The sequence below is a fragment of the Scyliorhinus torazame genome, chromosome 10, assembly GCF_047496885.1.
Source record: "Scyliorhinus torazame isolate Kashiwa2021f chromosome 10, sScyTor2.1, whole genome shotgun sequence".
Classification (NCBI taxonomy): domain Eukaryota; kingdom Metazoa; phylum Chordata; class Chondrichthyes; order Carcharhiniformes; family Scyliorhinidae; genus Scyliorhinus; species Scyliorhinus torazame.
In genome coordinates, this window is record NC_092716.1 from 194,510,225 (window position 1) to 194,529,084 (window position 18,860).

Sequence of the window (18,860 nt, forward strand, 5' to 3'; positions counted from 1 at the left end):
CATCATAGGGCATCTACAGGTGAGGTGTAATTGTGAAGCCAACAGTGCAGAGATGTCAATCATTCCGCAATTTCTGGATATTCACAATGCGTATTATATCTGTTCATCCCCTGAACCCAATGGCCGATTCCTATATTAATAACAGCATGGGTGGTTCACGCATTTATATTCCCAGCAAGGTCCAGCCCATAGTTTCCTCCAATTAAATCGAAAAAAAGAACTCGGATACATTATTGCCATTTTGTTTTATTGTCAAACATGGTAACCGGACAAGTTAATACATCATCAAAATTATATATTTTTCTTTTTTTATCCTTTTTTTTTTACAAACGGTAAAATAGGCTGAGCGTGCCTTGTACTATTTGACCTCGTTCACACTCACACTCGTTCACACTCTCAGTGTACCGATTAATATTTTAACAAAGAAAACAAATAACAATACTGAAGAACATCCGAAAATTCGCACAAAGACTTTGGTCGAATACACGTTTGTGACACCGTAACCTAGGGCAGCAGTAAAGATACCACAAAATGTGACAATAGACAAAATAAAACTTTTTTTTTTAAGCGTTAAGTTTCATTAAGTTTCTTTTTATACTTCTCCTTACCACTAAAGAGCAAACAGCAAATGTTCCTTTGATAAGGCATCTAATTTTCATATCATAAATGGACCTTTTTTAATTAAAAAAAACATTTCTCACAACCAAACGTTACGACAGCAAAGGTTTTAAAATTCAGGAAAGAAAGAAACACTGCACACCAGTGCATAAAAATGTTTTAAAAAAGAAACGTAACCACAGGTTAAGAGTTCAAATTGCTTTTTAATCGCCTTGCGTGCTAGTGTGCAGGTATAGGTGTGTGTGTGTGTGTGTACAGTGATATTGTAACATTTATAAATGTTAGGGATACAGAAAGGTTCTGTGTCAGAAAGAGCGAAAGAGTTTCTCCATCACTTTAAAAAAGCAGTGCACCTATTTGTGAGTGAGGGCAGTCTGCCGCACTTCCTAACATGGGTGAACGCTGCATGCACGGATTTCTTTCATGTCCTTGCAGCTGGTGATCTGGGAGGTGCGATATTTTCTCTTGACAACCATGAAACGCTCCTGAATGCCTCCCCCGCAGAACTTGCTGCAATCAGTCCACGCTGTCCATGGTCTCATCTTGCACCCTAAAAAAAATGGATGGCGGCGAGCGTCACTGAAAGGAGGTCGAAATTGCATCCAATTTACAGCATTGGAAGAGGCCATGTCTGGTCAACCAGTCTGTGCTGGCACTTATGTTCTTGCTCCATACCCTTCCCCATCTCATCCCATCAACATATCCTCCTATTTCTTTCTCCCTCATGTATTTGCTTAACTTTCCCGTAAATGCACCTATTCTATTTGCCTCCTTGTGGTAGCAAATTTCATATTTGCAGTACTTCCTGAATTCCCAATCAGATTTATTAGTGACTGTCTTATACAAATGGACCCCCTAGTTTTGGACTCACCCTCAGATCTCAACTTCTACTGCATCAAAACTCCTTCTCAGTCTTAAAGACCTCCTCAGGTTATTCCTCAGCATTTTTTTTACTGGGGAAAAAATTCCATCCTGTTCAGGCTCTGCTAATAGTGGAGTTCTGGTATCATCCTTATAAATGCAATAGGGTCAATTATGTTAGTTGTAGGTAGGGGGTACTTTTCACCTCATGTCTGGGTCTGTTGTATAAACGCACTGATGGCTATGATTAGCCAACAAGCCCATTATCATTGTATCAAGTGAATTAGATAGACATTGATATGTTTATTCCAGCAATTTTAAATTCCTCATATTCCTTTTCTTTGGGATAATTCACTCATTCTTGGTACAATTCATTCAAATTAGGAAAATGAAAATACGATAGGTTTGATGATGGACAGGCAAACTGCTCTGCTAGATTACCAACTAGGAACCCAAAAAGTGAAAACTAAAATTTATCTCAATGAAAAGAAATATGAGGAACTTGGGAATTACAAGCCCAAAAATAAAAGTACAAAGTCCAGCTAATTTACTTTTCACAATGCTGGAAGTCAATGATCCAGGAATATTGCAGTTGTTGACTAATCACAGTGAATGGGCAGTATGGTAGCACAGTGGTTTGGTTGCTTCACAGCACCAGGGACCCGGGTTCAATTTCCGGCTTGGGTCACTCTCTGTGCGGAGTCGGCACGTTCTCCCCGCGTCTACGTGGTTTACCTCCGGGTGCTCCGGCTTCCTCCCTCAAGTCCCCCAAAATCTGCTTGTTAGGTGAATTGGACATTCGGAATTCTCCCTCAGTGTACCTGAACAGCTGCCGGAGTGTAGTGACTAGAGGATTTTCACAGTAAATTCATTGCAGTGTTAATGTAAGCCTACTTGTGACACAAATAAAGATTATTATTATTAATCTCTATTCAATGAGTCTACAACAGGCCCAGGCATGAGCTGAGAAAACCCCCAGTGTTGGGTTAGGGTATACCTGTATTCTCAATTCCCAGAATTGTGTCTTGAACCCTTTGTGCTCTGGCACTGAGCCACATGCATAACACTAAGAAAATAGCATCAGTACCATATTTACATAAGAATTAACAATAACAAACTTTGGGCTCATTCAGTAACATGCCCGATGTCTCACTAGGAACTCCGGTACCTGTGTGCTCTGGAATGTCAGGGTCTCCCCTCATTTGTTTATTCCTTTGCCTCTCTGGAGCTTCCTTGCGACGTCTCTTTTCATCGCTCAACCTCCTCGAACACCTCCGCACTTTACACTTCTTGCGCTGGACAGTCTCAGGGCACGGAGCCCCCCCAAACTGCGGCTCCAGTTTGACCATCCTGGTCCTGATCACATGTCCCTTCCCGCAAGACTTATTGCACTCTGACCATTCGGACCATTCAGAGACCATGCAATCAGTGGCTGCAATTGTAAAAAAAGAAGGAACTTAAATGTTTCTGACATAAAAAAAAGGCCGATACTTCAATAAATGATGATGATTCAGAATGAATAATGTGCTCATTTTTGCTGGGTATATCAATCAATTTGAAAAGCAGAGAAATTTACAGAGAGTCACATCCCTCCTTCAATTGAAATGGGGAGATTTAATCGAGATGTTCAAAATCAGAAGGAGTGGGGTTCTCCAGTTCCCCAGCCACAGATGTCTTGGCGGTGTGCCGTTTGCTGGCGGCGGGATTCTATATTCCCGCTGCTTGCCAAAGGGATTTCCCATTGTAACCACCCCATTCTACCAGGAAACCCAGGGACATGGGTGTGCTGCCGGTGGAAAAATAGTCGTGAACACCGCCCAGTCCATCACACGAACCCGCCTCCCATCCAATGACTTCAATGTGTTTTGAAAGCAGATGACAAAGGGGAATTGGCTAAATTCTTGAAAAGTAAATATTTACAGGGTCGAGGGGGAAAGGGAAAGGGGGCCAAATGTTTTATTTTTTCAAACAACGCTGTACTGAATGATTCTGTGGAAGGACATGGATTTAAGACTTTACTGCTCCCAACAATGAATGATTATGAATAGAAACGTGTGTAATGAGTTTCATAGATACATTAAATTATCAGGCACGTTAGAACAGTGATTAGCACTGTTGCTTCACAGCGCCAGGGACCTGGGTTCGATTCCCAGTTTGGGTCACTGTCTGTGTGGGTTTCCTCCGGGTGCTCCAGTTTCCTCTCACAAGTCCTGAAAGACGTGCTGTTAGGTGAATTGGACATTCTGCATTCTCCATCAATGTACCCGAAGTGTGGCGACTAGGGGCTTTTCACAGTAAATTCATTGCAGTGTTAAAGTAAGCCTATTTGTGACACAAATAAAGATTATTATTAAAATGGTAGCTGCCTCCTACCTCTGAACTCCATCTACTTCCTAAATTTGTCTGTGACAGAACATTTGTCCCTTTCTCTGGGGCTTCTCCAGCAGCTCGGTTACATTGCTCAACTGAGTAGAAGATCAAATTGTTGATCCATAAAATTATTTTCTTGTCACAAGTTCTTAGTTTTTCTTCCTCTCTATTGCTCATCTCTTTCTCCACTCTGCTAGTGACACGAGGATAATTTTTTCTCAAATTTTCCACTTCCATTTCCCTTAGTTTCAAATTCCTTTCTGATACATTGGGCGAGATTCCCCACTCCCGCGCCGGTTGGGAGAATCGCCTGGGCCGCCAAAATTTCCTGCGACGCCGGTCCGACGCCCTCCCGCGACTCTCCCAAGTGGCAGGAACGGCCCTGCCGAGTTCCGCGGGCCACAGGCCGGAGAATCGCCGGAGACACCCAAAATGGCGATTCTCTGGCACCCCTGCTATTCTCAGACCCGGATGGGCCGAGCGGCCAGGCCAAAACGGTGGGTTCCCCCGGCGCCGTCCACACCTGGTCGCTGCCATCGGGAACAGCGCTGGAACACTGGGGGGGGGGCGGCCTGCGGGGGGAGGGGGGGGAGGGGGGATCCTGCACCGGGGGGTACCTCAAATGTGGGGTGGCCCGCGATCGGTGCCCACCGATCGTCGGGCCATCCTCTCTGAAGGAGGACCTCCTTCCTTCCGCAGCCCCGCAAGATCCGTCTGCCATCTTCTTGCGGGGCTGACTCGGGGAGGACGGCAACCACGCATGCGCGGGTTGGCGCCGGCCAACCTGCGCCTGCGCGGGTGACGGCAGTTATGCGGCGCCAGCCGCGTCGTGTATGCGGCGCTGCCTTTACGCGGCGACAAGGCCTGGCGCGTGTAGATGACGCGGCCCCGCTCCTAGCCCATTATCGGGCCCTGAATCGGTCGGGATAGGGGCCGCTTTGCGCCGTCGTGAATCTTGACGCCGTTAAGGACGGCGTGGGCACTTCGGCGCAGGACTGGAGAATCCCGCCCACTGTCTCTTGACAATACCTTATTATTCACATTTTTAAGCTTCATTGATAATGACATTCTTAAATGGGTAATGGGCATTTGTATACCTACAAATTGGCATTGCTGAGGCACTGATGTATTGGAGTAATGTTGTCTGTGAACTAAGTCAATAAACTCTCTCCAGCAAAGGAAGCTGCTACATCTTAGTTTTAGCTTCACCACCTCCATGGACCAGTTCACAACCATGGCCCTCAGACTATTTGTTGGGATCAAAGAGCTGATACAGGCACGATGGGCCAAATGGCACTTATTGTGCTTTATCATTCTATGTGTCTATGAAACTAATTGTACAAGTTTCAATCTGTAATCAATCATTGTTGGGAACTGTAGGTCTGTAAGTTTATCCTTTTCCCATTTGAAATCTGCTTACATCACATAGTTAGACAGTGCATTTGAACACACACTAAGAAAAAGAAAACCTGACCTTTAATCTGTTTTCTTCCAAACACCACCACATCCATGCAATGCGCCACTCACCCCCCCCCCCCCCCCCCCACTCCCCCCCACACTCCCCCCCACAATTATCTCACTTTAGTCACTGACCCTTCTGGTACTGGAAATAATTTTTGAACGTTTTGATTAAATTTCGCCTTAACTCTCTCTGATGAGACAACAACCTCATCTTCTCCAATTTCTCCACATAACTGACATACAATAAATCTCCTCTGCACTCTTACCAAAGCTTTTCCATAGTCTTTTTCATCTCATAATAGGCCAACTTTCAAACTCCAGCTTTAATATGGAGATGTGGAGAGGATGCTTTCTTGTGTCAGAAAATCTAGAACTAGGGGTCAATGTTTAAAATAAGTGATCATACGTTGAAGACAGAGATGAGGAGAAATTATTTCTCTCAGAGAGCTGAGAGTTTCTAGAACTCTCTTCCTCTAAAGGCAGTGGAATCAGTCTTTGAATATTTTTAAGGCAGAGCTATATAGATTCTTGATTAACAAGGGGGTGAAAGGTTATCAGGGGTTTGCAGGAATGCGGAGCCTAGGTTCAAGTCAGATCAGCCATGATCGTATTGAATGGCAGAGCAGGCTCGAGGGGCCAGGTGGCCTACTCCTGCTCCTAGTTCGCATGTTCATATTATGTAAGCATGACTCCTTGATTTGCCTTCTCTCCTTGATCATTTGGATCAGGCATTAAACCAAGGCCCGGTCATCCTCTCAGACAGCATCCTATGTGCAAATTGACCACACTGATTTTTACATTACAGCAGTGATTACGTTGAAGTATTTAATTACTTGTAAAACTATTTTGGACATCCTGCGAACAAGATGATCAGAGGATTAGATAGGGTGGACAGTGAGAGCCTTTTTCTTCGGAAGGTGATGGCGAGCACGAGGGGACATAGCTTTAAATTGAGGGGAGATAGATATAGGACAGATGTCAGAGGTAGCTTCTTTACTCAGAGAGAAGTAGGGGTGTGGAATGCCCTGCCTGCAACAGTAGTGCACTCGCCAACATTAAGGGCATTTAAATGGTCATTGGATAAACATATGGATGATAATGGAATAGTGTAAATGGGCTTTAGATTGGTTTCACAGGTCGGCGCAACATCGAGGGCCGAAGGGCCTGTACTGCGCTGTAATGTTCTAATGTTCTAATGCAGTTGTGAAAGGCACTATATAATTACAATTTATTTTTACTCTTGGGCCTTGTTCTGATTACCAAAATGTTTCATATATTCAGCACAGGCCCTGACCTTACAGGATGCCAGAGTTAGTGCTGAGGATCATTGAGAACGTAACTAATGGATCACCTCAACTGCTGGCGAATGGCAGGTCAACCCCACCTACAGCCAGTAGCGGATCACCTCCACCTCTACCTCCGGCCAATGGCGGGCCACCTACACCGCCAGCCAATGGTGGGCCACCTCCACCACCAGCCAATGGTCAGCCACCACAATCCAGGCTGCGGTGGAGGGACAGAAAATCCTTCCTGTTGTCTCCACTTGTTGGGTGATTCCAAACCTAGGGTCATAAATATAACATGGTTGCTAATAAATCCAATTAAAAATTCAGTTTAAACTTCTTTATGCAGAGATTAGTTGGAATTCAGAACTTGTTACTCGGAGGAGTAGTTGAGGTAAATAGCATTGGTGCCTTTAAAAAGACATTTAATATACACAAGAGGAAAAAAGGATGAGAAGCTTCTGTTGCCAGGCCCAGGGTTAGATGGTGAATGGTGCATGTGGAGAAGGAATGCTGATGTTAACCAATTGGGCTAAATGGCCTCTTTCTGCACCAGCGCACACAATGTAATTCCACGGGTGTAAGGTTCACCATTGTGGAACTTCTACTTACGACATTCTGGCAACATGCATTTCTCCACCTGCTCCAATTCCTCGTTGCATTCTCCAACCTCGGCTGGGGTTTTCAGCATCCTCCACCGTGATCTCATGCCGATCCCACACGTGACGCTGCAATCGCTCCAGTCTGACCAGAGAGTCAGCATACAGGGAATGGACTCTGATACCGAATACAGAACAATTATTGGAAATTCAAAATCTACTCTGCTGAATCACAACATTAATGCAGATCAACGCTTTCCAAGTCAACATTTTAGCACAAACACTCCCCAGTGACCCTTATTGAATTCAGGCGGCCCAACCAGCTCAACTTTTTTGATTGGCTGATGGTGCTAGATTTTTAAGGTTGTTAGAAGCCAAAGAAAACCACTTGGCATTTCATGAGCATTTCTCCTGATTGGATTTCCATGGAATTTCAGAGCAGGATGTTCCGACTGTTCCCGCCAGGGGGATTTTCCTGTCCCTCCAACGTTGACACCGCCTCCCCCACTGCAGGTTCCCCAGTCACGGAAGGTGTGATCAACGGAAACAGTGGGCAGGAAGATCCTGCTTCTGGCCAATAGCGGGCCCCTCCACGCCATGTAGGGAATGGAAAATCCCGCCCTCAGTCTCTGTTGTCTTCACCATGCTTCTATTCCCAAAATGGATTGTGGATGCCAAGTGAGGGGGGAAAATAGAGAAGTGAATAGACTTGAAATTAGTTATTGCTTCAAAAGAGATGATTAGCTATATATTTTTGAGTTAACAGGACAGGCTAATCGACATCAGGGACACTTGTTAGATAGTACTGGAGGAGCAGCAGGGTTTCCTATCTTATAGACAAATAATTAAAGGTTTTGCAATTCCCTCACCTACTCCTGCTCCCTTTACTAGCCTCAGGTGGTGAACCATTAGGCCCTGGAAAGTTACCCTTCTTAAGTTCCATTATTTTCGCCATTGCTATTTTATCACTGATAATAAATCCAACAACATTTTCCCTTAATTTATTTGCTAGTTCCCTTTTGTCACTCATACGTTATCCTCTTACTCAACCTTAAAAACAGATACAAAATAGTTATTTAACAACTTGGTTCTTTATTACATTTCAGGTACGCTTTTAATGAAGCTAATGAAAATCAGATGGGATGTAAAATGAAGTTCTGATCTGCTCACTCTTGACCGTAAAATCAAAATTTGGACCTTAAAGTTGAAACCCACATTCCCATTAATTTGCAAAACTAAGAGAACTTGGTCTTTTTGATTCCGGCTTTATCCACTGATGAGGTAACAACGCTAAGGGCAGCACCTTTTCTGAACCCCCAGGTCCAAAAGAATTAAGAGAGGATAAATCAAAGAATAAAGAAAAAGAAGCACAAACAGAATTGAGCTGCTTGAGTTTATGCATTAGATCATGAGGTTCCACGGGGAGTTTGGTTTGGAAACTCCCTTTGTATAAACCGTGCGGTCAAATGAGTCAAAAGGGATCACACAATTTGGGCCTCTAAAATCAACACCCCCCTTGACACTCAGAGTCATAGGGGTTTACAGCACAGAGAAGGCCCTTCAGACTATCATTTCTGCACCAGTCAAAACCAACCACCTAATCATTCTAATCCCATTTTCTAGCACAGGGCCCATAGCCTTGCATGCCTTGACATCACAAATGCACATCTGACCAGCCTGTCTATATCCTCCTGTAATTGAAGGCCACCCTCCTCACTATTTACAGCCCAACCAATTTTTCAGTCATCTGCGAATTTACTGATCAGCCTTCTTACATTCAAGTCTAAATCATTTATATATACCACAAAAGCAAAAAGCCCCAACACTGATCCCTTAAGAACCCCAGTGGACTCAAGTTTCCAGTCAGAAAAATACCCCTCGACCATGACGCTCTGCTTCCTGCCACTCAGTCACTTCTGGCCCAATTTGCCAAATTTCCTGAGATCCCATGAGTTGTTACCTTCACGATCAGTCTCTCATGTTGGCTCTTTATCAAAAGCCTTGTACCTGATTTTCTTTTCCATTGACTAACCAATGAGGTAAAACAGGGTTTCCAATTCACCAGGATTCCCTTTTCTATTCGTGGGCTGGCTTATTGTTACTACAAGCCAGCAGATAACAAACAACAACAAGGGGCTTTTAATAAGGACACAGGAAGTCCACACCGAGTAAAATAAAGAAACCCAGTTTTATTTACAACACGATATATACACTGCCCGGTAGATCCCTAGCGGCTTCCTCTTCTGGTTGATACCTTATTGGAATCATAGAATCATAGAATTTACAGTGCAGAAGGAGGCCATTTGGCCCATCGAGTCTGCACCGGCCCTTGGAAAGAGAACCCTACTTAAGCCCACGCCTCCACCCCATCCCCGTAACCCAGTAACCCCACCTAACCTTTTGGACACTTAGGGGAAATTTAACACGGTCAATCCACCAAACCTGCACAATTTTAGACTATGAGAGGAAACCAGAGCACCCCAAAGAAACCCACGCAGAAACGGGGAGAAAGTGCAAACTCCATACAGGCAGTCACCCGAGGCTGGAATTGAACTCGGGACCCTGGAGCTGTGAGGCAGCAGTGCTAATCACTGTGCCACCTTGCCGCCCCACCACTGGCTGACCTTTTATAGAAAGGTTAACAGAGATCCCCGCCCTTAGCGGGGGAGCTCGAACTCCGCAAGGACCATGAGGAAGATAATCATTCCCACTTCGCAGGCCCCATGTGGGCTATTACAGGTCAATGCTGAGTTTAGCAGGAAGATCTGGGAGATTGTGCTGCTAGGTCCCTTCAAGGGTAGGCCACATTCAAAATGACATCAATCGCATTACTAATGGCCCCCATTTCAAAACAATTACCATCCTGTTAACCCCAGGGGAAGAGGGTAACCAGGAACCCCAAAGATTAGAGAGATTACTGTTCGCTGCCTTTTCCATATTAACTCCACAGTTAGCTGTCCATCAAAAAAAAGCTACACCCTGGTCAGATGAAACAGTCTGGAAGAACTTCCTGTGCTTAACTCGTGTGATAAAAGAGCAACAATATTGATTGAAAAAAAAGAAACATTAATTTTCAATGTTAAACTATATTAGTTTTTCAGAATTCTGTTTAATAGGTTCTTAGATCATAGATCATAGATCATAGAATTTACAGTGCAGAAGGAGGCCATTCGGCCAGTCGAGTCTGCACCGGCTCTTGGAAAGAGCACCCTACCCAAGGTCAACACCCCCACCATATCCCCATAACCCAGTAACCCCACCCAACACTAAGGGCAATTTTGGACACTAAGAGCAATTTATCATGGCCAATCCACCTAACCTGCACATCTTTGGACTGTGGGAGGAAACCGGAGCACCCGGAGGAAACCCACGCACACACGGGGAGGATGTGCAGACTCCACACAGACAGTGACCCAAGCCGGAATCGAACCTGGGATCCTGGAGCTGTGAAGCAATTGTGCTATCCACAATGCTACCATTTAATAAATTACCTTGTTCCAGAATTGAAGAAGAGCCAGTTGATGTTTTTTAAAGGACTATTATTGGGGACATTTGGAATTTGACAGTGTCTTTGAGCATTAACAAAGGATTCCCAGCCTCAGCTCCTGGCTCGCCCTGATACTTACGACAATCTGGCATCCCACATTTCTCCATTTGTACTGTTTCCACTTTGCACGTGGATCCATCTGACGGATGCATCTTGACCATTCTCTGCCTCCTCTTGTTGCCCATTCCACAGCTCGCACTGCATTCCTCCCATTCTCGCCACTCCGTCACAAAGCAAGTGTTTGATGCTAGGATCAGGGGAGCAAGAGGAGATGCATGAGGAATACGGCAGGAAGTCTGTCAACAGTCATCTATTTGTTTGCAACCTTCATGTCCCCTTTGACTCGGAGTTGAAATCTCAATCCCTTATCCTCGCCATCACCAAGAATGCCTCCTTTCACCTCTGTATAATATCATTCATCTTTTCCCCTGTGTTAGTTCATCTCTTTTTGAACCCCTCATCTGTGTCAATGCTCTCCTGCTGGCCGCCCGTCAACCTCTGAGCTCATGCAAGGCTCTGCTGCTCGAACCTGCATTTTCCCTCACTTCTTTGCTGGCTGCTGGTCTGGCAACACCCTAATTTTAAATGATCACCCTTATTTTCAAACCCATCCATGCCATTAGTGACCTCCAGCCTTATCACCCTCCATGATCTCTGTGCTCCTCCAATTTTGGTCTCTTGAGCATTCCAGAATCATATAGAATCACAGAATCCCTACAGTGCAGAAGAAGGGTATATGGTCCATTGGGTCAGCACCGACCCTCAGGCCCACCTCCCCACCCTATCCCCATACCCCACCTAACATTTGGACACTAAGGGGCAATTTAGTATGGGCAATCCACCTAAGCTGCACATCTTTGGATACTAAGGGGCTATTTATAACATTGCCAATCCACCTAACTGCACATGTTTGGAATGTGGGAGGAAACCAGAGCACTTGGAGGAAACCCATGCAGACTCCACACAGTCACCCAAGACCGGAATTGAACCTGGGTCCATGGTGCTATGAGGCAGCACTGTGCCACCATGCCACCACTGCTGGTGATCACGCCTTCAGCTGTCTAAGGCCATACACTCTGGAATTCCGTCCCTTAACATCCCCACCTCCTTAATTCTCTCTCCGCTTATAAGACCAAAAGACATAGGAGCAGAATTAGGCCACTCGGCCCATAGAGTCTGCTCCGCCATTAAATCATGACTGATAGTTTCTCATTCCCATTCTCCTGCTTTCTCCCCATTACCCCTGATCCTCTTATTAATCAATCTCTATCTATCTCTGTCTTAAAGACACTCAGTGATTTGGAACATCCTCGCCACGTCCACTCTATCCAGGCCTTGCAGTATCTTGTAAGTTGCAATAAGATCCTCTCTCAACCTTCTAAACTCCAATGAGTACAGACCCAGAGTCCTCAACCGTTCCTCATACAACAAGTTCTTCATTCCAGGGATCATTCTTGTGAACCTCCTCTGGACCCTTTCCAAGGCCAGCACATCCTTCCTTAGATACGGACCCCAAAACAGCTCACAATACTCCAAATGGGGTTTGACCTGAGCTTTATACAGCCTCAGAAGAACCTCCCTGGTCTTGTATTCTAGCCCTCTTGACATGAATGCTAACATTGCATTTGCCTTCTTAACTGCCGACTGAACCTGCACGTTAACCTTAAGAATCGTGAACCAGGACTCCCAAGTCCCTTTGTGCTTCTGATTTCCTAAGCATTTCCCCATTTAGAAAATAGTCTATGCCTAAATTCCTCCTTCCAAAGTGCTTAACCTCACACTTTTCCAAATTGTATTTCATTTGCCACTTCATTGCCCACTCTCCCAGCCTGTCCAAATCCTTCTGCAGCCCTCTTGCTTCCTCAATACTACCTGCCTCTCTACCGATCTTTGTATCATCTGCAAACGTAGCAACAGTGCCTTCAGTTCCTTCTTTCAGATCATTAATATACATCGTGAAAAGTTGTGGGCCCAGCACAGACCCCTGAGGCACACCACTAGTCACTGGCTGCCATCCTGAAAAACATCCCTTTATCCCCACTCTCTGCCTTCTGCCATCAGCCAATCCTCTTTCCATGCCAGGACCTTACCCTTAACACTATGAGCTTTTAACTTATTTAACAGTCTCCTATGCGGCACCTTGTCAAAGGCTTTTTGGAAATCTAAATAAATCATGTCCACTGGTTCTCCTTTGTCTAACTTCCTTGTTACCTCAATACTTCTTAAAACCTACCTGTTTGATACTTCTTCAAACCGACCTGTTTGATCAAGCGTTTGGTCATCTGTCCTGATAGCTTCTTTAATGGTTCAGTCTTATATTTCATCTGGTTAAAGTCCTGGGAAGCACTTTGGGATATTTCACTCTATTAAAGGCACTACATAAATTCAAGTTGACTTTGATATGGCTGAACTATTGCAACAAGTCTGTACTCATGAAAAGAATGGCAAGAGAGAAAACAAAACAGGCCCATGGAATCTCTCCTGCCTGTCAAGATAGTACAGTCCCAAACTCTATCTGTCCTAGCCCCGTTAAAGTCCCCAAGCTTTGTAGTGAAGGCATTAGTGTTTGTGCAATTCATGCATTGGATGGTAGAAAGGGAAAAGCTAATGAAAGTGATGCATTAACTTCGAGAGTGAGTATTTGAATTAATAGCAGAATTCTCACCCGAGGTTCATACACCTGGGGTGGGATTCTCCAGCGGCCGACGCCGAAATCGGGAAACGCGATTGGGCGGAGAATAGATTCCGACGCCAAAATCATGGCGGGTGCCAATTTGACACCAAATCACAATTCCCCGTCGCTTCGACAGTGGTGCCGATGTGTTCCGGAACGCATGTATAGTAAACACAGTTTGCAAATCATTAGCGGGCCTGACCCGGTATTCCCGGGGCCTCCGCGATTTTCCATCTCCAAAGGGCCGTGTTCCTGATGGCAGGGTTCCCTTGTGCTGTTAAAAATCATGAAACCAGTGTCGTAGCTGATGAGGGAGAGAGGAGGTAGGACTGTGGGCCGCCGGGCCAGGTTGGCTGGGGTTGGGGGTGATGGGGGAACAGGCCGAGGTGACCCCACAGGACTGGGATGGTGTCCAGTCATTGCGGCGGCCTGCAAGGCAGCCATCCTGCTGTGCACCCCACTGACCAGCCACCTTGGCCCCTGGTTCTGCAGAGTGACACCGGGCGTATGGGGCCGCCCCCCACCTTCAGCAATACCCCCCTCCCCCCCGCTGCCACCCACCGGCGGAGCATCAGACGGCCCACCCAAGGCAACAGCCACTGTAGCCCCTTCTGGTGTCTGGCAGGGGCAGCGGAACATACCGCTGGCAAGGTCAGCACCAGCCGATGATACCTCTGGCATCAGGGACAGACGCCTGGGCCAGAGGCCCCACGGTGACCCGACCAGGGGAACGGGGATGGGAGGGACATGTGGGGGCAGAGCACGCAGTGCCAACTGGGGCCACCATGTAGCCCGTTGGACCAGGTTGGGCACAGGGGTATGCACCATGCTAACATATCAGCCTTTCACCCCCTGCAGACAATGGATATTGGAATTCAAGCAGCCATGGCGGCCTTCCTGCTAGTCGCCGCAGGTGGATGCCCTGCGGCTGTACGAGCTGATGCTACTCAAGGAGGAAGCTGCAACAGCGAAACATGCAGCAACAAAATGTGCCCCAGAGGAACAGGAGGTAGCTGGTGTGGATGGAGAGCTGGTCGCCCAGCAGGCCACTTGAACCCTCGTGAGGACAGGCAGAGCCTATCATTTGAGGGCCTGCCGGACTAGGCATGCCGTCAAAGACTCCGGCTCAGCAGGGACACAGTGTGACATATCTGCCACATCATGGCGCATTTGGCACTGCCGGGGTATGGGGGAGGACACCCGCTCCCTGTGGCCATCAAGCTGACGGTTGCTCTGAACTGTTACGCCAAGGGATCCTTCCAGGCGCCGAGCGGGGACCTCTCCGGGATCTCACAGACCTTGGTGCAAAGGAGCATCCATGCCATCACTGAAGCTCTATATGCCCAGGTGGCTATACATCCATTTCAATTTGAACCTGCACATACTGGAGGCTCGCCGAAAACCCCTCATGTAGTCCCTGGCTCTGCGACTACATCTCCACAATCGATGGGACTGTCCATTACAGAAGCCCAAAACCTGTCTGGACGGCAACTCGTCACGGGGAACCGCAACTCAGCGGGGTCTCACCTCCTCGCCCGCGGCCGAACTCCACCCGGGCGACCTCCATTTCCTCCGGGCCACCGACCACATCCAGAGTCCTCTGCTCTGCCAGGGTCAGGGGCTGCAGGTCCGGTGGTCCCCCTACAGTTTTCTCCTGCTCCTGGTGGTTATGGGTGGCCTTCTCCAGAGGGGAGGGGGAGGCGCAAATGGAAAACAACAGTTTTCACCTGGCTGCTCTGAGGAGGTTGTGCAGTCTTTTCTGGCACTGCTGTTCGGTCAGGACAGTGTTGCCCACGATGCTGACCGCATATGCCACCTGCTGCTCGGCCTGGGGAAGGGCAGCAGCTGGCATCCTCAATCCAGGGCCAGAATATAGGGTCACCCACCTCTCCTCTAACGCATCCAGCAGGGTCTCCAGTTCCGCGTGGGTGAACCTCGGGGCTCCGCATCTTGCTGCCATATTGTTGGCTGGGATGGTATGTGTGGAGAGTGCAGTGTGTATATGTGGCTGCAGCTTGTCAGCCTCCTGAGTGCCAATCTCAGACCCGGTGAATCCGACACCATTTCTCATTGGAATTGATTGTGTTCCATGTTGCTCGAGTGCCAGCTCCTTAACGGCCGTTGAATAACTCCAGATGCGGTGCCAGTTTTAACCCTTAAGGGCGCGATCCTCTGGCCACGCTGTGCCAGAAAAGCATCTTGCAGTGCAGCATGGCCGGTGAATGCCAGGAGACCCTGTTCCCAGGATCCAGCCGGCTCGCAACGCATCGCGAGATTCAACCCAATCTCGCGAGATGTTGCAAGGTGAATCCCATCTACAATGGGCGGGGTCACTTTTTGGAAAATCTGCATACTAGAGCGAGGCAGTAAGCCTTACTCTAATGCGCAGATTCCAGAGGTACCTGAGGCTTTGGGATTCAATCCCTTTGCCTTGGGGAACTCGGGCGAGTGGCATTTGATACTGGTCCCCAAAATGGGAACCAGAGGTTCTCCAAAGAGAACGGAGGCCCCAGCTGCATGCCCTTTGGAAAAGGTGATGCCGTGGCACTGCTGGTGCCACCTGGGTATCCTGGCAATGCCAGCCTGGCACAGCCACCTGGGTGCCAACCTGGCACTGGCAAAGTGCCCAGGTGCCACTGCCAGCTGGCAGGGATGCTGCCAGGGTGACAGTGCCAAGCTGGCATTTTTTGCATGTGCACGGTGGGGCTAGTGGTGCAGGAGGTGGGGGAGATGGAGGGGGGGGGGGGTCTGGGAACCACTCATGTTTTGTCAGGGAGGGGAAGGTCGTTCATTTTTTTGTGGGCCTCTGAGATTGGACGGCATTTTTAAATGGCATCCCGATCTCTTGCTACAACGGGGCGTTCTAGCAAGCGGTGCTCCCCGTTGTAGAAAACAAGCTATGAGGCCGCACGTTCCCCGTTCGGGCCCCTTATTCAAAGCGAGTCATGTTGAATAGCCATGTGTTTCTCAGCACTGCGAGTGTTGGGAAATACACAGCTAAATGCGCTCACTTGGGGACTTTGTTCCCTTTTGGGAAGATCGCGCACCTGAAGTCTCAGAAACGGAGAATCCAGCTCCTGGACTTTAGAGTGGGAGCATGATATAACAACCTCAGAACGTCTGGGAACTGAGATACCAGCCGCTGCGAGTTCAAAAGTGGCATGGGAGTATGGGCAACAGGAGAAGAACTGGCTGGGCATCTGCGAGATGACATCTTGGCCTTGATGAGGGTGCAGCACAGGGCCACTAGAATGATAAATTGGTGCATTCAAATCTGAATACTTTCCTCCCTTCAAAGAGCTGTCGAGCCTGGGGGCCATTTGAAAATATCAAAATGAAATTGGATAAGGAGGATGTTAAGGGCTAAGGAGTCAAGGTCAGTTAATGGAGTTATGACACAGATCAGCCACAATGTAGTTGAATAGCAGAATAGGCTCAAGAGGCTGAATGACGCCAAGTCAAAGGAAAAAAGGCCACACCTGTTCTGGGAGAGTAGGGGTGATTATAAGTGTAGATGAGGAAGGATTCAGAGCAAAGGACCAGGGAAACAGAACTTAGAGATGAAAAACTGAAATATTTATGTGTGGGGTACACAGAACAGGAACAGGCCATTCAGCCCAACGAGCCCATGTCAGCATCCATACTCCACATAACTCTCCTCCCATCCTTCATAATCTCACCCTATAAGCATTCCCCTTTTTTCCTTGTTCCTATTCTGGTCTAAATGCATCTGTATTATTTGTCACAATAATCTGTCTCTCTGTTGTCGTGAGTTCTACATTCTCATCACTCTCTGGGTAAAGCAGTTTCTTCTGAATTTCCTATTTGGTTTCTTGTTGACGAGCATATATCAAACGCCTCTAGGTTGGCTCTTCCCTACGAGTGAAAACATTCTCTCAGTGTTAACTGAATTAAACTTTTCATAATTTAAAGACCTCTATTTGGAACTCTTTTGAAGCTTAACAAAGGCAGTTGCTGTCTGAAATACAGTGAGTGCTTAACACATTGTGAGAAGTAATTTTGAAATTGGCTGTAATGTAAGTGGATTGGAATCCCCTGTAATTGGCTGATTCAAGCTATGGTCCAATTTAGTGGTGGCTGTATAAAGTGCCCAGAACAGTGAGTAATTTCTGTGTCCAATTTTATGTAAAACCTTGTCAAAACCTCCAACCTTGAGAAATCAATCAGTTTGAGGAGAGCATGATGCATCTCGAGACATAGTTAAACAATCCCAGCATTGTCCTGCATTCTCTCAATGCCCTTAGAAACACATAACTATAGCAGGACCTGAAATTTCATGCGTTGAATTTTGAGGACGGCGAACGATCGCCATTGCAAGAGTCAGCATATAATGCACAGCTGCGAACTCTTGCACTCTGACAGCTCTTCAACCAGCCACACATAGCTCTGCAGTGGCCAGAAGTGGTCCTGCAGAATTGTGTCCGGGACTAATTCCAGAGGTAAGTCCTGAGGGCTGGAGGGTATAGGAGGGTAAAGTGGTTTCAGGGACTGCAATGACATTTTTTCCTGTTCTTTCACAGGATGTAGGCACCGTTGACGAGGCCAAGATGTGTTGTCCATCGCTAATTGCCCTTGAGAAGGTGGTGTTGAGTCACCTTCTTGAACCGCTGCAGTCCATGTGGTGCATGTACACCCACAATGTTGTCCGGGATCTTCGAGCAGGGAAGGATAAAAGAAGATTTGTTTAAAATCATGAAGGGATTAGATGGAATAAATAGAGAGAAACTGTTTCTAATGGCTGAAGTTTTGATAACCAGAGGACACAGATTTAAGCTGACTGGCAAAAGAACCAAGAATGACGTGAGGAAAAGCCTTTTAATGTAATGAGTGGCCAAGATTTGGAACACGGGACTTCAGGAAGTGGTGCAAAAAGATTCAACAGCAGCTGAAAGTAAATAATTAAAGAAGAAAAAATGTTGGGAAATGGGGAAAGAATCGTGGGAATAACAGGATTGCCCTTCAAAGAGCTGACAGAGTCTTGATGGGCTGAATAGCCACCTTCTGTGCTATACTATGCTGTGATTCTAACTATGATGCATGATTTCTATAGTCTGACTGAGAAGGAAAGGAGCAGAGTCCGAGTCCTCTGCAACTGCAGAAACTTACTTCAAAGGGGGAGGGAGGCCTTTTATCCTTTGTAGGCACTTTGAAAAAGCTGACTTTTGTGCCATGTTCCAACTTGTTCACCCTAACCCTTTGAATTTGGCAGGCAGGGTTAGTTCTACATCTCAATTGGCAGACATCACCATTGACAGTGCAGCACATCCTCAGTACCGCACTTGAGTGTCAGCCCTGGATTATGTGCTTAAGTCTCTGGAACTCACAGCCTTCTGCCCCATAGGTGAGGTACTGCAGTTTCATTAACCTTTCCGACATAGTAACAATCACTGAAATCCAAAAAGAACCCGCACTGGTTCTCAAGTGCT

General features: G+C 46.9%; 1 protein-coding gene across 1 annotated transcript in view; it reads right to left on the reverse strand.

Moving 5' to 3' along the window:
* Positions 1-230: 230 nt before the first annotated feature.
* Positions 231-18,860, reverse strand: part of LOC140384480 (spondin-1-like) — a 455,772-nt gene continuing 437,142 nt past the window's right edge. Inside the window, exons 13-16 of the mRNA XM_072466224.1 lie at positions 10,819-10,986; positions 7,206-7,370; positions 2,648-2,911; positions 231-1,168 (exon numbers count right to left, since the gene is read on the reverse strand). Coding sequence (XP_072322325.1) covers positions 1,005-1,168; positions 2,648-2,911; positions 7,206-7,370; positions 10,819-10,986 — 761 coding nt within the window. The 3' untranslated portion in view covers positions 231-1,004. The remainder of the gene's footprint in view (positions 1,169-2,647; positions 2,912-7,205; positions 7,371-10,818; positions 10,987-18,860) is intronic.